At 36.3% G+C, this 27,779-nt stretch overlaps 1 protein-coding gene across 1 annotated transcript; it reads right to left on the minus strand.

Annotated features, from left to right (window-relative positions):
• Positions 1–168: 168 nt before the first annotated feature.
• LOC107718608 (SUN domain-containing protein 1-like) lies at positions 169–27,322 on the minus strand. The gene is made up of 22 exons (XM_016525771.1): positions 27,047–27,322; positions 24,539–24,633; positions 14,605–14,805; positions 13,287–13,489; positions 12,398–12,631; positions 11,434–11,514; positions 10,716–10,823; positions 9,850–9,957; positions 9,496–9,594; positions 9,057–9,150; positions 8,832–8,890; positions 6,919–7,121; positions 6,546–6,806; positions 5,806–5,898; positions 5,427–5,470; positions 5,182–5,335; positions 4,867–5,127; positions 3,592–3,676; positions 3,394–3,509; positions 3,128–3,295; positions 2,888–2,980; positions 169–1,786 (listed from the first exon to the last, which is right to left on the minus strand). Exons 1-22 carry the CDS (start codon positions 27,056–27,058, stop codon positions 1,670–1,672), a joined length of 2,889 nt encoding a protein of 962 aa, XP_016381257.1. The 5' UTR covers positions 27,059–27,322; the 3' UTR covers positions 169–1,669.
• Positions 27,323–27,779: the final 457 nt, after the last annotated feature.

Below are 27,779 nucleotides of genomic sequence, written 5' to 3' on the forward strand. Positions count from 1 at the left end.
ATTACTGATAATACTCACCGTCTTGCAATTCCAAACTTGTGACTTTTTCTTCCATAAAAACATAAAAAGGTAATATATATAAAAATAAAAAATTGTACTTTTTTCAAACTTATTTTAACCACTCAATTTTTAATCCACACTTCAATTATAAAAATAATACTACAAATATCCTCAATTTAAATTCTTTACTGGTACAACTCATAGTACTGTAGCCATTTTATAACAACAAAAAAAACTAACAAAACTAAATATAAACAGACCGATATGCACTGAATAGCATTTTACAAAAACACTGCACAAAGTCCTATTTCTTAGCTAAATTTCCATAAAATAAATAGTCATGAACAAATCAATAGTATTTTACAAACGGACTCTTTTAGGTCAACACAGCGTTGACGACGCGGCTCTATAAACCAACCCCTGACTTTTTAAACATATCCAATGAATCACATAGGACTTGTGCAACTTACATTACATTTTATAAAGACATAACAGTGCATTGTCTACTTGAACTAAAATGCTTAAAAACACAATAAAAAGGAAAATCATGACGATTACAGGGCGCACCCCTTTATGTAAAATAAACACTGATATAAGTCGATTAAAAAGGTCTAATTACAATAAGTTACATTCCTGCAGAGTATCGTGACTGTGATATGACTACTTATGAGAAACAAACAACTGAGTGAGTGTTTTATGTCCAGTTTTGTTCAAATGTACACATATTAGTCCACATACGGTCCATAAACATCCATTCCCTTCTCTGGAAAACCATCTGAGGTCAAACTAGTGTCCTGCAATTTATGGCTGTTATGAGAGAAAAAAAAAATCCCCTTAAAAAGCATTAAATGAAGTGCCTGTTGGGTGAAAACTTGTCTGGGTCATATTCTACCCTCTATATATATATATATATAAAACTGTATTACAATAAAAAAAAAAATCAAATGAGTACAAATTAAAAAGCAGTTGAGCAAATGCTATTACAATGTTAAAATGTAACAATGTTGTTTTTTTTGCATTAATAATAATAATAATAATAATGAGAAAGCTCTCTAAGTAACCCTAAAATAGGATTTGTTTCATAAATTATTTGGGATGAAATCTGATCCAGACATGATCTCATCAGATTTTGTGGGATTTAGCGGTTTAGCAGTGGTAAAGGTTTTAAACCAACAAATACTCCCTCTTCTAGCTGATGGCCACTCTCTGCGACCTTGCAGACTAGTTAAAGCGGCAGAGACCAGTGGACGAGGCTGAAGTCAAACTTGGATACTTACACTAGTGTGTCCTGAACCTCACACCTCTGTACATTCAGAAAACAAACAAAAAAAACAAAATGTACACAGGATGAGAGAAGCATGTTCTGTCTGAAGGCACAGATACCTCTACAGGTGAGAGCGCATGGGGGCAGGAGCGTAACACAGGGCCCAGCCGAAAGGGCATGAATCAGTGCAAGAACAGGGACTTGGGAAGGAAATGAGTGGGAATCCTTTAGCTTAAACACATCGCTCTTTCCCACTGTGCTCCTTGTAACTCTGTTTCGGCCATCATTCGTATTAAAGTCTTAAAAATGTAGCTTGCAAGCCCAGTTTCATCTGTGCTGCAATAAAGTCCGAGCGTTTCCTGTATGTACATAAAGGGTTATATAGTAATGTACAGCGAGGCCTGATTACTGAGTGTGAGGTTTGCCGTGAACTCTGAAGCGATACAGGCAGGTGTATTCGGGATGACCCCAGTTCGACATCACTCGCACCTCAATGATCTGAAAGGCCTTGTCATTCTTCTCCTAGAAACAAAAAAAAAAGGCAAAATGAAACGTGGTCAGAACTTCATTGTAGCTCTATTCCAAAACTCTATTGTAGCAACATAACTAAAATTAAACTACATAAATGACTGGTATGGAACATAAAGTGCATGCAAGACTCAATTTACAATGTATTCCAACAGATTTTGGCAGTAGCAAGTTGCTAATAACACTTTTTTTTCTCCAATTTTTTTTTACTAGCTTGTTGCAATCCATTCTGGGACAGCCTTCTCTGAAAATTACACATGCAACGCTGAATTTGGCCAGAAAGTGAACTGCATGTTGCCAAGCTAACAACAATAAGCACAAAGAAACAAACAACACACAAATAATAGGTTAAAAGGTGAATGTTTAATTATATTGAACAATTTTTACAGCTGCTGCCTACCTTTTGGAACATCCTCATTTTATTTTCAAATTCCATTTTATTTCTTTTCCCAAATTGTGTTTTTTCCGTTTTATATGTTTAATATAAAATTTTATTAGCCAAAAAGGATGTCTAATTAAATATTCATAAAACATTAACAATTGAATAATTTATTAAAATTAAGAGTGTATTTAATAGTGCCCTATTAAATGTGTTTAATAATTTCAGAAGTTCTGTGTTGTCTTTTAATTTTTCTGAATTCTGTGTTATTACAAATGTATTATCAAAAACAGTGATAATAAAATTAATGCATACAATTTTAACAATTTAATCAGTCTATTCATATAGTTTAATCAGTCTATACTATAGTTTTCTCTAATGAAATGGTGAAATGCTGGTGAAGTGATTCTCAGAGCTGCTCTGGAGATGAAGTTCATGTGTTCATGCCCTCATATAGCTGAAAAAACACCACAAGTGTCACGCGTGCTTGAGTATTTGTAGCAGACGAAACTGTGGCGCTCATTCACACAGAATATTGTGCTCTAATATTATTTACAGACACTAGTCCATATCGTGATTTGTTTAAATGTACAGCCCTACTTTTGATCTATTCATCAGACTTCGGACAAATCACGTAACATTCCATGTTATACAGTAAATTCCATTTTTAGGACTGGATTCGGCGATTCTGCATATTCCGGATGCACATATTTTACCATAACTGGGAAGGTCTGGAGTGATTCTCCATCTTCTTGATAAGTGTAGTCACCCAGCAGTTTCCCTTCCTCCTGGTATTCATCGTCCAACCCCTGCAGACGCAGACAGCAAGACTTACATATTGCACAACATGGGGCTATACACCACTTCTTAGCACAAAACTCATTGGGTTAAGCATAAATAGCCATAAATATATGCGAGCACATGCTCATACATCAGACATAAGTGCACATTCTTACATAGACAGAGAATCGTCGTGGTGCGCTGCTAATGTTTCCAGAGGGAGAGAGGCTTTTGGGAATATGCTCCAGGCAGAAGGAGGTAGGGATCACGCTTAAAGAGAGCCTGATCACCAGATAACCTTGGGAGCCTTTAAATGCCCAGCAGTTTCCTGGGTACATGTCCGGCTACAAGGCAGACAGAAATTCACATCAAACATCGGGGTCTTACATATATTGTTACGTATGATGCTAGTTCAGTAAAAGTGTGTAATTTAAGGTTTTACCTGGATGACGACACGTGGCGACTGCGAGAAGTACCACAGCGGGATTCCAAACAGGCTCATCAGTGCTGTTTTAGTCTCGTATGTCTCAGAACAGCGTGTGCTGAGGATACTGCCACCTGCACACACATGGGTCTCACGTCAAAACCTCTTTGAAGGGCCAGTGATGTTCATATGTATGTGTTTTGCAGACATGCTTACCTCCAGACTCCAAAGCGTAGTCCACCTGTCCGGTGCGATCCTCAGAGTACAGCTTCAGCGCGCGCTGGACGATCAGCTGGACTTGCTGGGAAATTGAGGGGAAACATGGTTGTTATTAGAAAAGAGATTTAAAATGGCATTGGCATGTTAACAAAGAAAAAAAAATCTGTTTCCTCAAATATGGCTCATTAAATTCATTTCAATTTGTTCATTCTTTCATCTTCACAATTTATTCACACTTGCATAAGATCATGCCATTCATATTCTAACATATTGGTTGTTATTTGATGTGTAATGAACTTCACATTTGAGTTAAGATGACGGTTTTTGTGGGCGGAGCCTATCTGGTGGCAGAAAATTACAGTTTAAAAGTAGCAGTCTACAGAAGCCATGGAATAAAATAAAAAAAAAAAGGTAATTTTGAGTTTATATTTCAAAATTCTGACTTTTTTCTTGCAATTCCGAGAATATATTTCACAATTCTGATAAGAAAAATCAACTGGTCATTCTCTCTTTTCCCCTCGGTTTAGAATCCCACACTTCTGGCTTTTTTCCCCCCTCAGAATTGACAAACTTGCAATTGTTGAGATAACTTGAGTTATAAAGTGTGAACTAGGAGATATAAACTTGCATTTGCGAGAAAAAAAGTCAGAATTGTGAGATAAAATAGGTAAATGTTATGTAAAATGTTATAGATTTAAATAGTATTTCATGCTGTAACTGTAGGGCTATTACAGTATGTCCCCTATGAACTGCATATGTGAATATTATGTAGACCTATTGTTTAAATCAAATTTATGCTTTAAAAGTAGGTTAATCATAGCAGGTTTCATCCACAGTTTGTCCGTTTAAACGTCTGCGTTTAGCTTCAAATGGCAGCTAAACGGATTCCCTCCACTTGTTCCCAGTGTTTTTCAGCCACAATGCGTGCGCAGCTGTAAGTGACATAACTGTGACGTTTACTGCAAATTGGTCTATTATTATCAACGTTGAAAACAGTTTTGCTGCTTAATATTTTTGTGGAAACGGTGACGCATATTTTACAGGATTCTTTGATGAATAGAAAGTTCAAAAGAACAGTATTTATTTGAAAAAGAAATCTTTTGTAACATTAGAAATGTCTTTATTGTCACTTTTGATCAATTTAATGTATGCTTGCTAGTATTAATTTCTTTAAAAAAAAAATTTAAAATCTTACTGACCCCAAACTTTTGAACACTAGTGTATTGTTTTAGTATTGGTATTGGTATTTAGTATTGTTTCCAGGGGTTGTACCTCCTCTGATATCCCAGCAGTCCCGGCGGTGTGGGCAACGGTCTGAGTAACTGTTTCAGCTGTGAACTGCTGCTGCTTGCTCTCCTGCAGCTGCAGGGACAGATTTCCCAGAATGCTGCGCTCCAGGGTCATGAGGGTCGCAGTGAGGTCAGAAGAGCGCATGTACTGAGATGCCAGCCACGGCAGCAGGGGCTCGGGGATCTCTGCTTCACCTCCGTCACGACCGTACAACAACGCATACAACTGTTCTTTCACCTGTGCCTGTATATATATAAGTGAAAAAAGCAGGACAAATGTATTATGTGCCATATAAACATTACATACGGTTTCATGTATGGTGTCGAGTTGGTCACATTTCCCTTTACATCCCATCACCCCTTGCAGGTCTCCTCTGATGCGGCTTAGCTCTGCTTCCAACCTTTGAACCTCAGAGAGCAAGGCATCATGCTTCTCCTGAGAGACTCCAACACTGCAGTGTGAAACACAAGAGCAAACATTAATTCTGAGACAGGAAGTGCCAAAAACAACTGCTTTTGCTGGTGATTTATCAGCATGTCTACCTGACAGGAGCCTGTACTGGAGTCTGCTGTGTTAGATGGATTTCCTTTGATTGAGAAGAAAATTGAGACAGAATTAGATGAATGAGTAGGATCAATACTTTTTTTGTTTGTTTTTTTTAAATGACATTTTCAATAGTTTTTTTGTTACAGGTGCTAGAATGAAAAGAAATTGTGGAATTCAAAAGTTTAGAAATAGTAAGATTTTTGAAAAATAAATTAGTACTTATAATCAGGCAAGGATTATATATTATAAAGGATTATATTGATCAACTTACTGAGTCTGAGGACATGGGAGAACGATCCCTATACTGTAATTTCAGTAATTTCACCTGAAGGAAAAGACCTGAAAGTCGTAAAAGCGTGAGAGTGTGTGATATACCTCAGTTCTAGAGTTCAGGTTCTTCAGCAGGAGTTCCAGCTCGGCTAGTCGAGCTTCAAGACTCGTCTGATGCTGCACATGCTGTTCTTCAGTCTGGAAGACATAGTGAGAGTAAAAATAAAACAATAAATAATATTATGATACCAACTACATAAAATATTTTATTTAATATTTGATAGAGAAGTAACAAATGTTTCTCAGGGAAATATCTTTTAAAAACATTAATGAAATTTCTGAATAAAATTGTTGCCAAGTAACATTAAAAGCAGGACTGTAAACATTAAAAGTGTAAGAAAAAAAGAAGAAAAAACTGTGTTCCATTATATTTTTTACTTATTTATTTACTTTTTTCCAAAGTCATATCAGCTTCAAAGATTATATTCATGGCAATAAATAAACTTCTTAAACAATATTACAATAACTACATAAAATCTTTCATTTTGTTGTGTGATAGAATTTGACAAAAAATTCCCAGGATTTTTTTTAAAGAAAAATATCTAATTATACATTTTTTAAGTTTAAGTCTTTGTTTTTTTAAAAGGAAAAACATCTAAAAATGAAATTTCTAAAGAAATTGTTGAATCATAACATTAAAAGCAGGACGGTCCCATAAAATATTTACTTTTTGGTGATCATTTTTGAAGTGAATATAACTAAAGATCAGAACAAAAAAACAACCTAGAAGAGAATATGAAACCTAATGGGTAAAGCATAAGTAAAACATAAGCAAACATTCTGACCTCCGCCCTGCTGACCGCTTCTCTCTCAATCTCTCCCTTAAGTGTGGTGAACTTGGGCTCGATGAGCTGTGAGACCCACAGGCTAAGACTCTCTCTGTCGGTTCGTGTGTTCATCTGGTCCTGAAGGGCCTGAACCAAACCCACGGCCTCCTCATGCTGCTGCTTGGCTTTCAGCTCCCCCTGCTGGATGCTTTCCCACAGCGCCACCACACGCTGCTCCAGCCGAGCCAGACGCTCGCTGTTAATAGATTCTGATGCAGCCTGAAAGTGTACCGATTAGATTTTGATTAAAATTCATGTATTTTTGCTGAATGAATAAATATCAGATTTGACTCAAGATATCATTCTATACCGACTGGTCTTGGTTTGTTACCTGTGAGATGACCGGGGGTGGGATGTGTTGTTCTTCAACCAGTGGCTCTTTTGTGAAAGAAGGGAATGCTGGGAAAGAGGGAAGAGATGGGAGAGAAGGGAGTGGAGGAAGTGATGCGAAAGAGGTGACTGCTGTTTTCAACTCTGTGAAGTTTACAGCTGGAAAGAAGGACAGAGTGATGGGTGGACCGAGGTACCATAATCCTATAAACAGAGATAAAGAGAAACTTTAAAAGACAGGATCTCTAAAAATCACTTATGGCGCTTTTCCACTGTGTGGTACGGCTCGGCTCGGTTTGCGTTTCCACTACAGTTTAGTACCGCTTCAGAGCGGGCGGGATTATTCACATGTCGTTATAGTTGCACCGCCTCTACTGCTGCGACTCCTGAAAACCTTTTTCATTCCGCGTTGCCCCATCAAGCTCTCGCTGGATCCGCTCTTCTTAAGTTATTTCGAAGGCATTTCAGTGCTACACAGTCAAATTCAAATCATGGATGTGAAGAGGGAGAAAGAAAGAGAGAATGTGTGTGTGTTTGTGCAATCCTGAATAAGTGTGAAAGTATTCAAGAGAATAAGCAAAACCATCTGGGTAGAACTACAGATGACTGCACAATTGTGGCTGTTCATCAGTGCCAGTGGTTTCGTGAAGGAATGTTTGGATCATTATAATGGTTTCTGTGCCACTAGTGTCACCAAAATGAATTGCCTGTTTTTAATATAACTTGTCTCTGTATATTAGACTAATATGAGTATTGGAGTCTATCATTTATGTAAGTATTTCAAGTGTTTTAACTGTTTTTCATACAAATACCTAGAAACCATTTTTTTTACCGTGGTATTGAGGTGCTATATTTGTGGTTTTAACTGTGGTTGTCATGATCTAAATGTATGCTGCTATGGAAGACCAATGGTTAATTTGAATAAAACTCAAACAGTCAGAATAATTACATTTCACCATATAAAAATGAGGTTGTTACAATTTTTACAGATGTTACTGTTTTTTAAAAATGAACATATATATACATCTGCATCCTAACTCAAATTACTTCTACTGTCAACTCAAGCTACTGTCAAATGTGCATTCCTAAGAGACAAATAAAAATTTAATATTATTAATATTGCAGCCTGCACTGCAAATTGTGTGAAGATACACGTCATCAAAGTCAGACAACACAAAACCTGTTTCATGATTTGAAACAATATCAATGCAGAAACTTAAGGAAAGTAACTATTTTGTTAAGGAAAAAAAGTGTCATGTTCTGACCATAAAGAGTAGTTTAAAACTACAATTAATGGTCTGGTTTCTACAACTTTCACTTTAGAAGCAAATATCTGCATTTAAACTTGAAAGAAATAAAGATTTGAAATTTATCATGATAATGATCAATATCGACCGATATGACATTTTATATCGTAATAAAATATCACCATTTAAATGACTTTTAAATCAATTTAATGCATCCTCGCTAAATAGAAATATTAATTTATTGAAAAAAATAATGGTGGTGTACATCTAATCTTTCAACTCGTGCATCATCAGCTAAACAAGCAAATCCGGTTACTTTAGCTTGGTGTCAGCACGAGAATACCAGGAAGAGACTGGGTGTATCTATCTGTGAAAGACTGTTTTAATGAAGAAAATCCATCTACATGAATACAAGTAATGCTTAAGCAAAAGGTCTTCCACTTAGAAAGAACTCTACCTTCAAAAGGACAGCTCAAATAAGTTTTTTTTAAAACCTATAGACTACTTTATACAAGTGCATGTAACAAAAGTACATGCTTATGTAAATCACTCATTAATACAGCATCTCACAGATGCTTAAATTAAACTACTTGTTTTATTCCTTTAACATTAATTATTAATATTCCTTCAATGGCAGTATTACAAATCAGTCCAATTAAAATCTCACCGAACAGCAGAAGTAAGGGTAGCAGAAACAGAAGAAGCTTCAGTAGTTTGGGCAGACACCTGACAGACAAGAGAAAATACTCTCAAAAACAACATTTATCATATGCACACGAGTCACAATATTTGCAAAAAAATAAAAATAAAAATCACATGATTATAGTGCATAAAAAACAAACAAACAGAAAAACAATATTTATGTTAAGGATTAAACACTTCAAACTTTTACCTGGTGAGAAGAAAGACATTGATCAGAGACATGAGTGCTACCAGCTGATACCATCCTGTTCCCAGCCACCAGAAGGCGCCAGTCGCTGCTTTCCCTGTTCAGAGCACATGTGTAAGAGCAGAAGAGGAAGTTATATGAAGTGAAAGTTAGTCCAGGTGCCACACTGACAGGTTTAAATGGTTTAGGGAAGAGAATTATTAGTCAAAGAATCAGAAACAGAGATGGATGGACTCCAACCACCAGAGCTGAGAAGCTAAGAAAGGAAGTGCTGGTTAAAATGATTTGTCTTCAGACAGAAGTAAAGTGGGTTCACTGTGCTTGAAAATTGATCAAGTCAAATATATGCAAAAGTCTAATAAGCCAAAAAACACACTGATGTGAGGGAAAGGAGAAAGTAAGAGACAAAGACAAGCATGCTGGAGTCTGAATTTAAATCGACCTGGAGAACACACTGCCAACCACAGAACGGACTTCAGCTTCCGGGTCACAAACGCACCGGCTGAGCCGAAACCTCGGCAAACCCGCAGAAGCCCGTAACCTGAGTGTGTACCATCAAAACAGCCAAAACAGAACACAATCAGACAACATCCAGCGATCCGATCCAATCCCCCCCCAAATTTCTTTAATTTCAGTTCTTACACAGTAGCAAATTCTTTCAGCTAACAAATGGACAGAAAACAAATATTGTCATGAAAGCTTGTGAAAAGACGACACACAAAAGCTTCTCTACTGGAATGAGACACTGAAGTCGACGTCTACTGGGAAGGTGTGTAAAGATCTGAAGGTGTATAACCTGTGTAAGAAACAAGGGCCCACAAGGCTGCGTATACATGGCGGGTGTAGGAATAGCGTTTATGCTCCGTGTGCATTTCCATGTGCTGTTTTCCTTTACAGTCATCACCTGAAAATCAGCAGTGACGACAACATCAGCATCAAAGATGCATGTGTTTTCAGTTTTATCACAGTACATGAATGGAAATAATACAAATGAGATGAAGTCTAGAACAACCGTTTATGAAATAATAAATTCAAAATAATAAACTACCGTACAAAAGTTTGGGGTCAGTAAAATATACTTTTAAAATATATTAATACTTATATTCAGCAAGGATGCATTAAATTGATTTAAAGTGACAGTAAAGCACATTTAGAATCTTACAAAAGACTTTAATTTCAAATGAATGCTGTTCTTTTGAAAGTTCTATGCAAAGAATCTTGAAAAAAATGCTTTACAGTTTCCACAAAAATATTCAGCAGCAACTCTTTTCAACATTGATAATAAGAACAGTTATTTTTAAATTGTAATATTTCACAATATTACTGTTTTTGTGTATTTTTGATCAAGTAAATGCAGCCATGATGAGACCTCATTCAAAAACATCTTACCGATCCCAAATTTTTGAGAAGTACAGTAAATTAAAATCTCAATCTATAAAATAATACATTCAAAATGACTGAAAACCACTGAAAATATAACATACATCATGTAAATTAAAAAAAAGCTTAATATATACTATAACTATATATACTATACTACAAAAAAACATCACAAATAGCTCAAGTGATGCCCCCCCCCCCACACAAAAGCTTCTCTACTGGAATGAGACACTGAAGTCGACGTCTACTGGGAAGGTGTGTAAAGATCTGAAGGTGTATAACCTGTGTAAGAAACAAGGGCCCACAAGGCTGCGTATACATGGCGGGTGTAGGAATAGCGTTTATGCTCCGTGTGCATTTCCATGTGCTGTTTTCCTTTACAGTCATCACCTGAAAATCAGCAGTGACGACAACATCAGCATCAAAGATGCATGTGTTTTCAGTCATCACAAAAAAACATCACAAATAGCTCAAGTGTCTGGTAAATTTAGACTGTAGATACGTCTACTGTCCCAGACCTTTGATTTCCCATGTGTCGTTCTGTTTGACAACAATGCTGAGTGGATAATTTGTCATCCTTAAACTGGGCTGTCATTCAGAATGGGTCAATCACATGCTCTGTTGACCATCAGGCTTAGGTTCTGCCCCTTAAACTAGCTGTACAAAAACATAATCTGGAGCTCAGCGGTCACAAACATGGAAATCCACTCTAATCGGCATGTGGTTCACTTAATCTAACATGCTTTACCTGACAAAAAGGGATAATTTGTGAAAAACAGCTAAAAAGACCACTTTGAACATGACAAAATACAGATACACTGACAAAATATAAGTTAACTTTGTGTTACTAATATTTAATGCAATCTAGACTTCTGTTGATGCTGTTTAGCCACATAAAAGTCCATGTCAGATGTTATAATAGTTCATTAGCTATAGTTTTTCAGCATTTTGTAAATGCTTTTGCACTGAAGGATTGTTTAGGTATCCTGTGTGAACTTACAGAGTGACCCGTTGAGATTGAGATGGCTGTCTGTTGTCACCAGATCTCGCACGTTCACACTGCCACAGTAGCTGTCATGAGCTGAAACACACATACAGCAAATAAGCACTTGCTCATCTGAAATTCGAGCATGCGTTTCACTTTATTTCACAAATAGCGAGTGGGCATGAATTTACATATAAAAACATAGTATTACAACAAAATTACACATAATGCAACTGCAAAATATTTCCAAATGGAAAATTATTTTCTTTTACATTTAAGGTGCCTTTCTCATTGGTCTACTTCAAATAATCACGGCGAACCAAAAATCAAGATGTTGAACAAATTATTGAAACAAAAACACAACAAAACACACAATATGAGGGTTAAAGAAATGACTCACCCAGAAATGAAAATTTGCTGAAAATGTACTCACCCTCAGTTTTTTTTTCCCCCCATCAGAACAGATTTGGAGAAATGTATTATTATTTCACTTGCTCAACAATGGATCCTCTGCGTTGAATGGGTGCCGTCAGAATGAGAGTCCAAACAGCTGATAAAAACATCACAATAACCCACAAACAATCCACACCACACGCAAGTAGTGAAAACTTTTTCACCGGAGAAAGCGTTATTATGGATAGAGGATTTGTATTTTAGCAGGAAGCGAGGTTTTTAAGTAAAAAAACTGGACTGGAGTGGTGTGAATTACTTGTGGATTATTGTGATGTTTTTATCAGCTGTTTGGACTCTAATTCTGACGGCACCCATTCACTGCAGAGGATCCATTGGTGAGCAAGTGATGCTAAATTAATGCTTAATAATAATGCCTAACTTCTCCAAATCTGTTCTGATGAAGAAGCAAATTTTATTCAAATTTTCTTTATTTGAGTAAACTATTCCTTTAATGAAGTGTTTTTGAAATATGGAGAGGCATGAAAATGGAAACAACATTTGCGAATTGACTCGATCATGTCCTCACCTGTCTTGTCAACGCTGTTCAGAGAAGTGGTCATAGTGGCGTCTGCAGCTGTCTGATACGCTGAAGACACAGATGTCGAGTACGGTAAGGAACATGCCATTTCATCCTCCTTCCCGTCTGCGTGGAACGAGCAGTCCTTACAAATATAGCCATTAGCCAGATTAGTGTGCGCTTCTGTTTTACTGATGTCTCCATTCTCCAACAGAGAGCTGTGAGCATTTCTTCTTCTCCGTGCTGAACACAACATTAAGAAAATACCAAATAAATGAATAAAAAGAGTCAAAGCACACTGTTCAACCTGATGTGATTCACAGAAGACTGATGATAACCTGATCTTATCTACAGGTCTGAGCGAGAAAGAGAGTTGTTTACTCCGTTAACTTAAACATAACCTTGAGTTTCCTACAAAAACAGTTGTTTATGCATAGTTTCATAGTTTAAACAGTCAGGATTAAATAAGCAATAGCTACAGTGTGACATTTGCCTAAAATGACGCCAATTACATTTGACAATTTGCACGTTTTCATGAAAGATTACAAAAACAAACTGATTAAAGGAGTAGTTCTCACAAAAATGCACTCAACCTCAGGACGTTCAAGATGTAGTGGAGTTTGTTTCTTCATCGGAACAGATTTGGAGAAAGATTTTATGAACTGTTTGGCGGCACCCATTCACTGCAGAGGATCCATTGGTGAGCAAGTGATGTAATGCTAAATTTCTCCAAATCTGTTCTGGTGAAGAAACAAACTCAGCTGCATCCTGGATGGCCTGAGGGTGAGTAATTTTTCAAGAAAGTTTCATTTGGGGTGAACTGTCATTTTAGGAAAATTAAACAGGGTTGGTTTTGACTTCATGTTGACTTTTTGCACACTTGTGAAAGGCCACTGACCAGAGTATGTGTGTGCCGTGGAGCTCTGTCTGAGTGTGGACTGATCCAGCAGGCTAGAGATTAGAGATGCATCACTGGCTGTACTGGTGAAACTCAGGTCTGACAGGGTCTGGTCTTTCTGAGCAGTTGGAGTCACAATCTGAGACACGCTCTGAGACTCGTGCACGGATGAGCCCTGCTGCTGCCTCCTGCTCCGCACAGCCCTGTGGGAAAAACACAGTGGGTCAATTACATTTGAAAGCAAGTATGCACTTGTAGTAAGCCCTACACACAGCCATGTGTCACTGCCACTTAATTGCAATTTATTTGAAAATGTGCAGTTTTCCCCCATTTGGCGCATGAAAATAAAAGGAATATTTAGGAAGTAAGGAATATTTTCCTCCAATCGCTTTTGCAAGAGTGAGAGCAATGAGAGTTTTGAAATCCCAGTTAAAATCTTATATAAATGATGCTAGGTTTCATAATGAATCATGAGGATGTGCCATTCAAGATCACATGATCATAAACGGAGTTAATTTTTGCTAATGGAAGGAATTCAGTTAATCTATATATACACTCGTAAGATTTTTTTTGTTTTTGAAAGAAGTCTCTTGCGCTCACCAAAGCTGCATTTATTTGATCAAAAATACAGTAAAAATGGAAATTAAAATATCTGTTTTTTTTATTATGTATGTAAGTCATGTAAAATATGTGCTGCCAGGCTGATCGCACAAACATATCTTGGGGATATTTGGGGAATTTCTGTAAGGCTGGAAAGATGGTATTTTTTACCATGTCATTCATTTTACTCAAGCACTAACATGTCAGTCATTACAGGACAACCTCTCTTACTACTGCATATTGAGATGCTGACTTTCACTACTTGTATATTTCTAAAAATCTATAGTTGCAGAATTGCCTAATTCAGTGGTTCCCAACCACGTTCCTGGAGGACCACCAACACTGCATATTTTGTATCTCTCCTTTGTCTGACACACCCATTTCAGGTCTTGGAGTCTCTACTAATGAGCTGATGATCTGAATCAGGTGTGTTTGATTAAGGAGACATGGAAAACATGCAGTGTTGGTGGTCCTCCAGGAACGTGGTTGGGAACCATACACTTTAAGATAAACCTCCTTCCCTTGAACTAAAGATGTCCACAGTAATAAGATACAGGTTTAACAGCTTTAAAAGTTAAATTTTCCAATTATGATGAGAAAAACATGCCACTCATCTCACGTAGAAGAGCTGGCACAAGGCTGTGCGGGTTTCTCGATAAGAAGTGATGTTGCACACTTGGTCTGTTATCTTATACTGCCAGAGAGATGAAGATCTGACCTGCTGACGCTGCTGCTGCTGCTGGTCTGCTTGTAGGAGCCGACACTGTGATTGCCTGTGAGCTCAGTGAGGCTGTTGTCACCATAAAAACCACTGCTGGTCTGTAGTCTCAAACTACGGCGAGACATTCTGGGCGAATCGTACACAGGATTGATTTGGTGCTCCTTCTCAAAATCAAGGGCTGCGGTCGAGTAACTTGAGCTGCAGGGGGGAAAAAAAACATGTAAATTCAGATATAAGATCAAGACAGGCAGTACAAACTAGTCACTTGGTACAACCGGTGGATTACAGTTGCTCATATTTACAAATTTAATCGTCAGACACCTGCAGTGTGAATTCATTCCAATTGAGCACAATTGCATGGAAAAAATACTGGAAGAAAAATTTAAATTTTGAATTTGAATGACCCGGGAACATTCCAAAAAAGAAGGAACATTATGAACTTTTCAAAGCAATGAATATACTTTAAAGCTCTCTGAGGCTATAATTACAGGTGACAAATGTGAGTTATGCACCTGCCCAAAATCGCCCGGCCCTTAAAACTGGGCGTAGCAGTAAGGGAGTTCACAGTAGAGGCCTACGGCAACTCAACAGGAGTTACTGTCCTCCATCAAATACTGAGAAGAAACTGTTGAGAAGATGACAACTGCACACAAACCTGTCTGCCTCAATAAATCTGACTTGATTCAAGAATAAAGTCTCTGTTTAAACTCAATTCTATCAATATTAATATTAAATCATATTAATTAATTCTATTTAAACTAGAGATTAAGCTCTAAATGAATGAATGAGGTATTTAATGGGAGATGATTTGCTGTGAACTACCTGCATGTCATGTTACCATTACCCAACATCAGAGAATCAAGAACATGTTATTAATGTGTATTCAAAGTCATATTTCCAGTAAACGTAAAGTTTGGGAATCCCTGCTCTAGGACAATGCTCTCAAACACACTGCTAAACAAACTGAAGTGGGCTTTTATAAACATCAGGATAATGTTTAACATCTTTAATGGCCTCCCAGCTTCTAGATCTGAACCCTAACAGGAAGTTCATTCTCCCCGAAAAACAGAACAGACAGTAAAAAAACAAGCATTTTCTGAGTTAATGCATATCAGTTACACTCATTAATAGGGTTGGGTACCGAAACCCGGTACCAATATGGCACCGGTACCAAGGTTATTATAGTTTTGAATTTTTAAATTCGTTTTATTTTAATATCGTTTTCAAATTTGCTATAAAATTCAGTTTAGTTTTTATTAGTTTCATTCATATTTTTGTTAGTTTTAGTTTAGTTTTTATTTTGTGAACACATTTTTATTTAGTTTTTATATAGTTTAGTTTCAGTTTTAAAGTTTAGCAGAATTAACAGATCACTTCCAGAGCGCAGGCCAAAGAAAGACGTAGGCATAATTTAACCTTAGTGAGGCAAACATATAGCGACACAAAATTAATGCATGCTGAGATTGATTAGGTAGTAAACGTATACAAATATACGCCAAAGAAAGCAGGCAAGCCTTTTTTACAAAATTAATCTACACAAGTCGCGCTTAATGTCATATCCAATGATATGTGTTGAGATATTTAGTATGAAAATAAATGTAGCCTGATTTGGTTATATGTCTTTTCTTATTTAACCATAGAAGAATTATAAGCGTGTGTATGATGTGATTTAGCCAATGCACATTTGTTCAAAAGCCTGGCAGAGTGATCACAAGATGCTAGGCAAAAGTTTTGTGTTGTTTACAGAAAGGCGCGTTCTCATCTTTTTTTCTGTTAATTATCATGTTGCGCTGTTTTTCTTCAAAGCACCAACTTAGAATGCCTAATGTTGTTTTGATTGCTTGTGTTACATGATGAAATAAATAATCTTGCTTAGGCTACCTGGTGTAATAGATTTAATGCGAGTGCGGTTCGGGTCGCGACTCGCGGTCTTTATGTCAAACGGTTCTGGTCTTTTTTATTAAAAAATGACCCTCTAACACTTGCATTCCCTATTCTTTTTTTATTCTTTCTACTTGTTTTCTTTTTATTTACTATAAAAACAAAATAAGCAAACAAACAAACAAACAAAAAAAACCTTGCTACGTATACTGTTAGGTGAAGCCCCGCCCACGAACCCCGCCCCCTACTGTCCTTTTTTTGGAAAACTAAAATAGGGTCACCCTATTATAAATATACTTAATTATTATGAAAATACCAGAGATAGATTAAATAACACAGATAAACTATATTGTCGCAGTCGAGTGTTTATTGTCTTTATTTTATCATTCAAAAGTTTATATGTTCTGTTTACTCAGTTACAGATATAATAGCAATGCCTTTGTCCATATAAGGGATTTCCTGGAGGGTTATGAGTCCTCTACTTCTGTGACTGGATATGTGGATTTTCTGTGCGAGAGCTAGGGCTGGGTATCGAGTTCGATACTTTTTAGGCACTGACCGAATTGCCTCGATACCATCTAGTATCGAAAAACGTCTTGTCGACCAGTACCAAATTTCGATACCTAAGGGGTTAATCTAATCAGCATCAGTGAGCCAATAAGCCTGCAGCACTAGCCGGTGTGTTCGACTAGAAGAGGTGCAGCGCAGATCGATCATCCGCGAGAGCTATTAAAAAGCGCACGGAGCAGCCTGCTCTCTTAGCTCTCCGTGGTACTGTAATACCACCAGTATAGAGTAGCGCGGGAGCTGCGTGGAGTTCCGATCATATGCAGATGTCCGTTCATACTAACGTTACACGACCGAAAGTGCGTGTTATGTGACCATTCATGCAAACTAGCATCATGCTACATAAGACAATAAATAAGATTTATATTCCGCTTTTACTCAAAACTCACTTTAAACCACCATCGAGTGTTTGTAATAACTTCCGATTGCCGTCTAATGTATGTTTTGGGCATGAAATGTTGCTGAAATTAAATGTTATTACCTATGAGTCAGAGCAGCGATCATGGAAGAGAGAACACAAGCAGACAGCGCTGGAAGCTGCTAATGCTCATCAGTAAATGAGTGGAAAAGCTATGCGTCACCGGTATCGAAAAAAACCCAAACGATACCCAACCCTACTCATTAACATGTCTTTCTCAGAAAAACATGAACAGAACTAAACTATAAATGTTTATCATATTAATCATATTTATGCCTCATTAAATAATCGAGAAAACAGTGAAATCAACAGATGCTTTACTAATGAAAAATGAAGACAAAAGAAACAGAAAAAAAGCAAAGCTTTCTGAGGGTAAATATTCACATATAATATACCATAATATCCATGTTGTAATTTTAACAGTAAACCTCTTATGCAGCAATTTGTTTGCCAAAAAATAAAACGAACTGTTTAATTTTCATTTGATTACATTCTGAAAGCATCACACCTGTCTCTCTCTCTCTCATTCCCTGAGTAAAGCAGCAGGATTAGACCAGTCATCCCAACCAGAGCCAATTACAGTCTCAGCCCACCTCTGGAGGCATTACAACATTCAGATGAGTGTCAATGTTAAAGCAGGCTAGAAGGCAAGATTATCCTATTTCAGCCTGCTTCTCATGCAAAGCTATCATATTACGACAGAAGAGTTCAAATCATTTAATCTAGTTTTATAATACTTTTATGGTTTTTTGTCATTTTGCCGCTTAACAGCCTCAGTCCTCATAATGGGCGATAATGTTGATATACATGAAAAAAGAATGAAAGAAAACAAAGACAAAAATAAAAACAAATCCTTTCAATTTCAATTCAAAATCTTACAGACCCTAAACCTTTGAAACCAGTATTTAAAAGTATTCAGTATATTACATAAAAGCTGCTTGTGGATTTGTAAAAATCTGGTTGACATGGCCAAATAAATCTCAAAAAGGCTAAATCAAACTCCTCATATTACTCAGTGAGCAGAAGTGAATGACTGATTAACAAATCAGATCAGAACATTATTATAAACAACTGAGCTTGGCACAAGTCCTGCGTAAACACCACAGTAACCATGGAATAAACCGAGAAACAGAAATGTGAAACACAGCGCAAACATCTTAAAATAACAGTCCCTTAAAGGCCGTGTCTTCCTGTGAGAAATACCCATTGGACGTTTGCCACATCAGATTAGCCTGAATAAAAACACTCCCTCACAAACCTAAAACTTCACAGAATTACTAGCAGGCCCTTTATCTTCAGTGTGCACACGCTTTAGACCTCCAGCGATATGACATCATACATGTTATATATCAACTCCTGAAAGATCACTTCTTTGCCAATTTTACAGCTGGTTTATTAATGTCAAATTGGGATGTAACCATTCACTCAACTCACGATTCGATTCACGATTTTGATTTCAAGATTCGATTCGAGATTTTTTTTTTTTACAAAATGAGATTTAAGACAAATTATAAATTAAATGTGTCCTTTTATTATTGCTTGGACAAAATATCTTCCTATAAATGAACTAAGGCTTTGTCTGTGCTCTTTACATTTAAAATTAGAGGCAACCACTGCATTTTAATCATGATCCAAACAAAGATGCTGCATACATGCAACATGAGCAGTTTTTAATCTAAATTAGATTGTATAATTTCGAAATTTGAAGCAAAAACAGAATGGTTTGACTTCAGTTTTGTGAAACTATGCATAAAAAATATCTGCATGAAACAGAAACAGCAGACGAGCTGAACGAGACGCAGATTCACTCTCTGCCAGCAGGTGGCGCTTAAAGTGTTTCCTTGGTTTCCGCTGTAAACAAAGCAGCGCTGCACAGCCTGCACTTATGAACTTTAATATGCATTATACAGAGGCAAGAGGAAAATAAAAAATACCATCAAAAGACACAAGTAGAAGTTCCCCTCAGGCATACATTCATATAAATTCCTACCCCTAATTGAATCGCGATTTGTTTAGCATTTCAACCGTCACATATTTGAATCGATTTTCAACCGGCTAATGTTAATCGTTACATCCCTAATGTCAAAGGAAATGAAAAGGCTCTGTTGCGACTAGGGCTGCAACAAATGATTATTTTGATAGTCGATTAATCTAACGATTATTAGAACGATTAATCGACTAATCATCGATTATTTCTCTGATTCATCAGTAGACATTTATTGATTATTCAGCTTTTACAATTAGTTAAAATATTGAGTTATACATATTCTAACAAATAAATAAAGGTAATCACTTCAGCTTTTGAAAGTGATAAGTATTTATTAATATTACTTATTTAAGTAATATAAATATAAAATATAAATATTTATTTTTGGATAAACTATTTTATTCACAACATAATCGCTCTTAAAATACCTTATAGAGTTATGATAATCAAAACAGTCCTGAGCTAGATCAAGCTTTGATCCAGAGTTTTACTGCTTGATGTTTTATTACAGCATGCCTGGTTAGGACACTGTGTTAGAATGCTAATTATGCAATTAGCACACATTTTAGCGCAGATAGCAGGCAAACAAAGGTCGAAGACCGCCCCAGAATCCATCTTCCACTCACACAATGAGACAAGTGCTGCGATAGCGACAACTGACAGGAGGAAATCTGATTAGAGAACACATGGAGCTCTCAGTGAGATTAAGAAGCTCACGGCTCACCAGTGTCTGAGCTCAGAGTTCAGGGCTTTATTTCAGAGCGCTACTACAGGACCTGAGTGGGGTTAACGGTCAACAAGCAGCATCTTGATCATTGATTACTACATCAGCTGACCCTCTTGACCAATCACTCGCTTCCCACTTACTATCTCAATACTTTATCCCTCTTCCTTCACTTCACTATTGATTATTCTGTTAACACTCACTCAATATCTACATATGAATACACTGGTTTTAAAATAGTAATGCAAATAAGCCCATAATTATATTGATAAGCAATATGAGAGCCAATATTATCCAGGCTACACTATTTTGTTTTACATAAATAAATAAATACATTTAAACATTAAAAACTAAATTTCAAAATTTGACATGATACAAGTGAATTCTGGCCGTAATATATAATAACATTATATAATAATAATAAAATTAATGTTTCACATTAATTAATCAACTACATAATGAAAGCTGGATATAGCATTTAGGGCAGAAAAATATACAGTATTAAAGCAAAAATTATTAATGTTAATGATATATTCAAATTAAATTAACTTTAAATTAAATCTTGAATATGTGCTGATGTAAATGTATAATAATAATACAATTAATAAAAATGAAATATGAAATCCCTAATATGCGCTGACAGCAATATATCAATAAAAGAAAAATCACAAATAAAAAAAATTATAAATCAAAAAGGCTCAACATTTTTAGGGCAAAATATATTTTGTGCTTGGCTCTTAGGCCTACATCTTCCAGAAAAAGAGAAAACTACTATCAGAGGGAAAAGGCGTTGTGGTTATTCAAATTCTGCGTTATCACTTCCTTTATTACAGCTCAGCTAAAGCAGAACAAAAACACTATTAGGTAACTTCAGTGCATTCAGCCCCCACACACACAGCTGTCAAACACTCCAGCAGCTGCTGAGTGTGACACTGCAGTGAAACTCAAACTATTCTGGTGCAAGTATTCCCTTCACGCAGGATACTTTCCCAACATGCACATCTTCTACAATCTTGTTTAACATGATACTAAATCCCAAGAGTTCCCAGATGTCCAAATTCAGAAGCAGCTCTATTAAGAAGATTCATATTTCTTGGTGCTTCTGTCCCAGTTTCACACAGGTTCCTCTGACAATGCAACACGTCACACACGTAATGTGAACAAAAATACACAAAACAAGTACAAACTCTCGATACACAGCAAACAACTTCATGCAATCAGCCGTCAAACATAAACTGCACTGACTGTCTGCCAAATGAGAGTGAATACCGCTGTATTTACTCGCCGTTTCATCAGTAATTCTACTAGTTACAACATTGTCTCAAGTTAAACAGAATTACATTCAGCCCTGTTCTGGTGTAAGTGAGATGACACATAAGAAATATTCATAATTAACCAACAAAAATTTGAAATATGAGGAGAATTTTTTTTAACAATGGGTCCCAATGTTTTGCCAGAGACTGCATGACTCAATGAGTTCCACTGTTTGTCACAAATATGCAAGGGAAAACTGAGCAAATAGTTGCATTGTGACAGGGACAAGTATCTAATTTAATAATAATAATAATAAAAAATTAAATAAATAAAAAAAAATATATAAGGGGGGTATCGATATACCAATGCAATGGTTCAGTTCATATCACGGTTTTAGAGCCACGGTTCGGTTCGGTTCGCTGTGGGGGTTCATGGCATGGCACCAGCAATGCTGCAAAAGAACACTAGATTCACTTTTAACTTAATCATAATATTAATATTAACAACAACAATAATTGCTCTCTGTTAAAATATACACTCACTGGCCACTTTATTAGGTACACCTTGCTAGTACCAGGTTGGACCCCCTTTTGCCTTCAGAACTGCCTTAATTCTTTGTGGCATAGATTCAACAAGGTGTTGGAAACATTCCTCAGAGATTTTGGTCCATATTGACATGATAGCATCACGCAGTTGCTGCAGATTTGTCGGCTGCACATCCATTCCCCTTTCTTCCCCATTCTGATGCTCGGCTTGAACTTCAGCAAGTCGTCTTCACCACATCTAGATGCCTAAATGCATTGAGTTGCTGCCATGTGATTGGCTGATTAGCAATTTGTGTTACCAAGCAATTGAACAGGTATACCTAATAAAGTGGCCGGTGAGTGTATATGGCCTGATATTGGTAGGTTTGGCACAATCACAATTTTGTAACAGGCTAATATATCATTTATAATGATTTTTCTGGCCTGCTGTCACTGAGGCCTTTAGATTCCCCTTCTGACTACATTAATCTTAAGTAATTCATTTCAAAAGAGATTCAGTAGTTTTCACAAAAGCTCAACATGCATGTGTTGCTCTACTGTCACTGCACTCCTTTCTCTGTTACACGATTACACAATCGCTCTTTGTACGCATGTCTTTCCTGTCTGACACGCATTGAGTAACTCTAATTCGTCACGTCCCTCTGAGTGCCAGCGACAGATGGCTCAACGGTTTGTAACTCGATCTTTTCACGACGGTTTCTGCCTGAAGACCTTAGTCGTGCAACCTACACGGACTCACTCCAGCGCGCAGCCACCGGCAATGCTGAACCAAACCACGACCACTGAAGCGGTCTCAGTAAATATAACAGCAAGAGCACACAGTGTGGGACATTCCTGAGTAAAACACAGATGTTTAAATCAATATCAACTAAAAAGGATCCAGACACTGTGTTATTTTAGCATCATTTAATATTCTGAATTTGTTATTTTATATTTTTAGTTTTTATTTTAGTAAATGAAAAAAGAGATTTTTCTTGTGGGCATTTGTTATTTTTTTATTCGTTTTTTTTTTTTTAATATTTTTATTTAAAACAGCGTAGCAGGACATCATTGAATAAAATATGTTCAAATCAATTTAAAATAAAAATAATGCAGACACGCTTATTTTAATATTATTTATATGCTATTATATTATTTATTATTTTAATTTGATTATATATTTTCATTTCTTGTTTTAATTTTAGTACAAATTTTTAGTGATTTTGTTAGTGGCATTTGTCATTTGTATTATTTTTGGGGCATGTGTCATTTGTATTATTATTATAATTTTTTTTTTATATTTCTATGTAGCTTTAATTTACTTTTATTTCAGTTTTAGTTTTAGTAATTGTAGTACTTCAACTTTAATCTCATTTATATACAGTAGATACCAAGGCAACTTTTCTAAAGTTTTTTTTTTTAAGTTTTATGTCTAACATTTTTATTTTACTTTATTTCAGCTTTATTTCAATTACTAAAAATTATTTTTAACAGTTTAGTTAACAATAACAACACTATCTAGACAACTGAAACCTTAAATTCTATTATTATTATTATTACTATAAATAACTACAATAAAAAATAATAATTAAAATTAAATAAAAGTAAAAGGTTTAGTCAAGAAGTTAAGTGAACTTTTATAAAAAAACAAACAAACATTTAAACAAGGTTCAATAGCTTATAACTATATTCATAGTAAAGCATGAACTTGAATGCCTTTGGTTTGCTATATTGCTTTTATAAAATGGCAATTACACATCACACAAATTAGCTTTTTCTCACTTCAGTTTTGACATTTGTAATTCTGTAATGTGTAAAGACTATTCAAACTCGAACTCAACTGACCACTTTTTGTTCGATCATTTCAAATAGCGGTTCCCAATCTTCTACTCCCATTACTTTTCAGATCCACTCAAACTCTTGCTACGCCTGATTCACAGACCCGAGGCGAGCACCAGCTCCGACACAAGAACCTGCATGATTTCGGTGGAAAAGTGGTATCAGTCAGTGCAATGAGTGGGGTACAAATGGTTATCTGCATACCAACGTCAACACGTCTGCACTGTTTCTGCTTAGCACACTATTTTCTGCAAACCATCTAAAATACATTCACAACCAAGCGTATTATTACACAAATTCACGTTACCTAGCCATTAACTCAGTGTAACTTCATAACTCGCCTGAGGTCAACAACTGTGAAAGCTGAAGCACCACACCTGCATGCTGTCATCCAACCCTGCCACAGAAATAAAACTCTACTTGAATATAACAGCTGAATAATGATTAAAAATGGACCACAAACACAGATTTTAACGTCTTCCAGGTAGAACTAGTGAAGTTCTTTGTCTACAACCACAAGCTCACAAGACTTGAGCAACAAACAGGTTTAACCTGACATGGAAATCCTTAAACGGACTAAATTCCTGATTATTTGCTGAATGTCAGAAGTTTGTGACCGGTTACACAAATCTCTGTAAGGTCTACTTGAAGTGAGATGCGTTATAGACAGAACAAATTTGTGAAGTGCACTGTAGTTCCACCCAGCAATTGTTTCTTCATTCTCACAGTGATCTCACCTGAGTGAATAGGTATATCCCGTGTTATCTGGAGTACAGTGAGGAGGAGTATACGTGTGCAGAGGGGAAAAATCCATGGTAATTCGCTGAGCGCGCTGTGAAGATCAAACCAGATGTGAAGAGCAGACTTCTGAAACTACAGCAACAGCTAATGTGTGATGATGGGTGTGACTTCAGTGTATAAACATCACAGTCACACCCTTGAAAGCATGCACACACACACACACACGGTCTGCGGTTCAGCCTGCCTCTGGGAGGAATCCCGATCTGCAACAACTTTAGTTTAATGGTTTAGTCTGATTCAGGTGATTGAACACAAAGCTAGTGGTAACTATAGACAACACCTCTTTAATAGTAAAAACTGTGCTCTTTAATGTGGAAACACTTCATCTGATATTGCCGATCAAACAGGATGTGATGGACCACACCTACACCTACAAAAATCAACAACACTGTCCAGTGTGACTCGCACTAACAGGACAGCGAGAGCACAGAAACTTTAACATGTAATGCATTTACACAGATATGGTTCTCTACAACTTTTCTAGCCAGTCATGATTACTGAATGAAGACTTCTAACATATTTACAGAAACTGCACTCACAGAGCGCAATTCTCAGGCAATTAAATATCATTTTATAGCTGAGCATTATTAGCTACACTTATATTCACTATAGAATTTTTGGTAAGAGTTTACAAAAAAAATTACAATTAATTAATTAGGTATCATGAACTACACTGAAAAAAATTGTAGAAAAAATATTCACTCAGAAATTGCTAGTAAATTTCACAATTACAAAGAAACGGCAAGAAGCACATTGAATTAAACAAAAATTAGAAGTAGAAAAATTGAAGTAGCATTTTCTTGTAAAATGTACTGATAATCTTTGTTTTATTTACAACTTTGAAAAATCATTTATCAGTGTAAATATGCACAATGTTTGTACAGCGATTATTAATATTATTTATTATTATATTTATATAATTAATATATTTTTACATTTAATAAAAACACATCAAATTAATTTTATAATTAATTACCAAGTTATAAATAAATATATCATAATTAAATAAACATTAGTATTAGGTAAGTATGTACAAAAATGAATCACCAGTGAACAAAAGTATATTTATAAATTAACATTAACATCAAAGAATGCTGTAGGCTAAAAGTTGCTGTTGTTAGTTCATGACACCCTATGCATTAACTAACCAAATCTAAACTTATTGTAAAGCGCTACTTAAATTTCCATGAAACTGTATCATTTTATTCAGTCACAATTTAGATTTAAGTTTTGCATGTTTGCTTTGTTGTGTCATCGCTGAAGGCTTTGTTTAGTCATCTGTAGACTAGCAGAGCTTAAACTAACCTAAACAACCGGTAAGAGTTTAACTTTCAACTTTAACTCATTATCTAGAAGTACTAAACTCATTATGAAGTTGACATGAAGATTCAGCTGGATCAAAACTGTCCTGGACCTTTTCAAAAGTGCCGATTAAAATAAGCATCTGAATGAACAAAGCACTATGGTATCAATTATCACAATATTCAGATAATAATACACTGTATTACCCAAAGTCAAATATCATGTTTATTTTGTTTACCTTTCCTCTAAATGCATGTCTCGACATTCTCAAAACCAGAGGAGATCCAGAAAACCACTCTCCAACATCCAAGAGACAGGCTGAACATCCAGAGAAAATCTTTCCCACCTCTTTTTCTTGTCTAAAATGCACATTTCACAAGCCCAAACAAGCACAGCAATGTATCAGACATAATAGTGCAATAAACCAAGTCAATGGTGAAAACCATGAGCTCCTTTCTTTGTGCATAAAGACAGACAAAACAAGTCAGGATTTATGTTTTCTTCTTGATCTACTGTCACGCCTTCATGCGCTTCTGCAGCTTTATCTTTTGTGGAAAAGGTGCGTTTGCATTTATAAACAAGATAGACGCACAGCTCTCCAGATTTGACGTCTCATATCTGCCCCTCTGCTACATTTGGGATTGCAACATTGGTTGCGTCTCAAAAACTAGTGAGCCGCCTAAATAGACAGCACATTTGGGAATCGCAGACGTTCAAATCGACCCGTATTTGCATATGACGGAACTTTCGATTCGATGCCCGAAAAGTGACTCGATTTCATTGTTTAGAATGAGTCTATAATGCTGACTATGTAGGCAGCTCACTAGATTTTGACACACAGCCTTGGATTGCAACACTGTATCAGCGCAGTTCTTTTATCTAAACGCGTAAAGGGATTTCTGCGCACTTCACTAGTGTTTACATCTTAAGCTTTGTATATCATACTTCTTACAGAAATAAAGCCCTGGTTGCGTGAATGACAGTTAACCCAGGGCCATGTTTTCTGTCAAGAGTTTGGAAAGAAAGGAGCTCCACTGACTGTCCACCAAAGAATGGATAGAAAATACACTTAAAATATCGATGTATCTGTGCATAGGGCTTGAATGAAATCATAAATAGCAACGAAATATTCCAGCACTTGCCAGTTTGACCATCAGTTTCTATAATCTCTTGTTGTTTTGAAGGTAGTCCAGTTCGGAATTTACAATCCAGTTCAAGGATGCGCAAAATCCGTGCCGCATCTCGACGGGAATTTAAAGATAAAAAGAAAACAGAAATAACTGCGTATCCAAACACCAGATCCGAATTCCGCGATCTCCGTGGGAATAGACAAAAGTTACGAGCTTTACTCACAATTACTACTAGGAAAATCCCAAAATGGCTTCCATAACAGAGTAAAGCCAGACGGATGAAGTCGTTCCTCCTATTTTCCAGGCTCAACTGTCAATCACGCGCGTACTTTGAATCTACTATCACACACACACACAGACAAGGAAAAAATAAAAATAAAATAAAAAAACAGAAAACCACAAGCCTTGCAATATTAGGCAAAGCAATTCCAAAGCTGACTCAAACGGGAACAGAATTGATTTTTCTCTAGTTTTGACACACAATGTCCATAACAGCCAAAACAATCAGTCAATCACACCACACTCCAAAAACAATCCACTTCTCTTTACAAATCACAAACCCAAGCCGTGTCACTTAATGTTAATACAGCTACAGGGAAAATTGCAAAAACACAATAGACCGAGACAGACTGTTACACTTTAATGATCCCCAAAGACAAATTCAGATGCGAAACATTGCAAATGTGGTCAAATTGTGCCAAGGAACACAAATGCACTGCAATCATTTTGAATATAAAGCAGATAC

This window comes from Sinocyclocheilus rhinocerous, unplaced genomic scaffold (assembly GCF_001515625.1).
Source record: "Sinocyclocheilus rhinocerous isolate Xijiao unplaced genomic scaffold, SAMN03320098_v1.1 scaffold182, whole genome shotgun sequence".
NCBI classification, from domain to species: Eukaryota; Metazoa; Chordata; class Actinopteri; order Cypriniformes; family Cyprinidae; genus Sinocyclocheilus; species Sinocyclocheilus rhinocerous.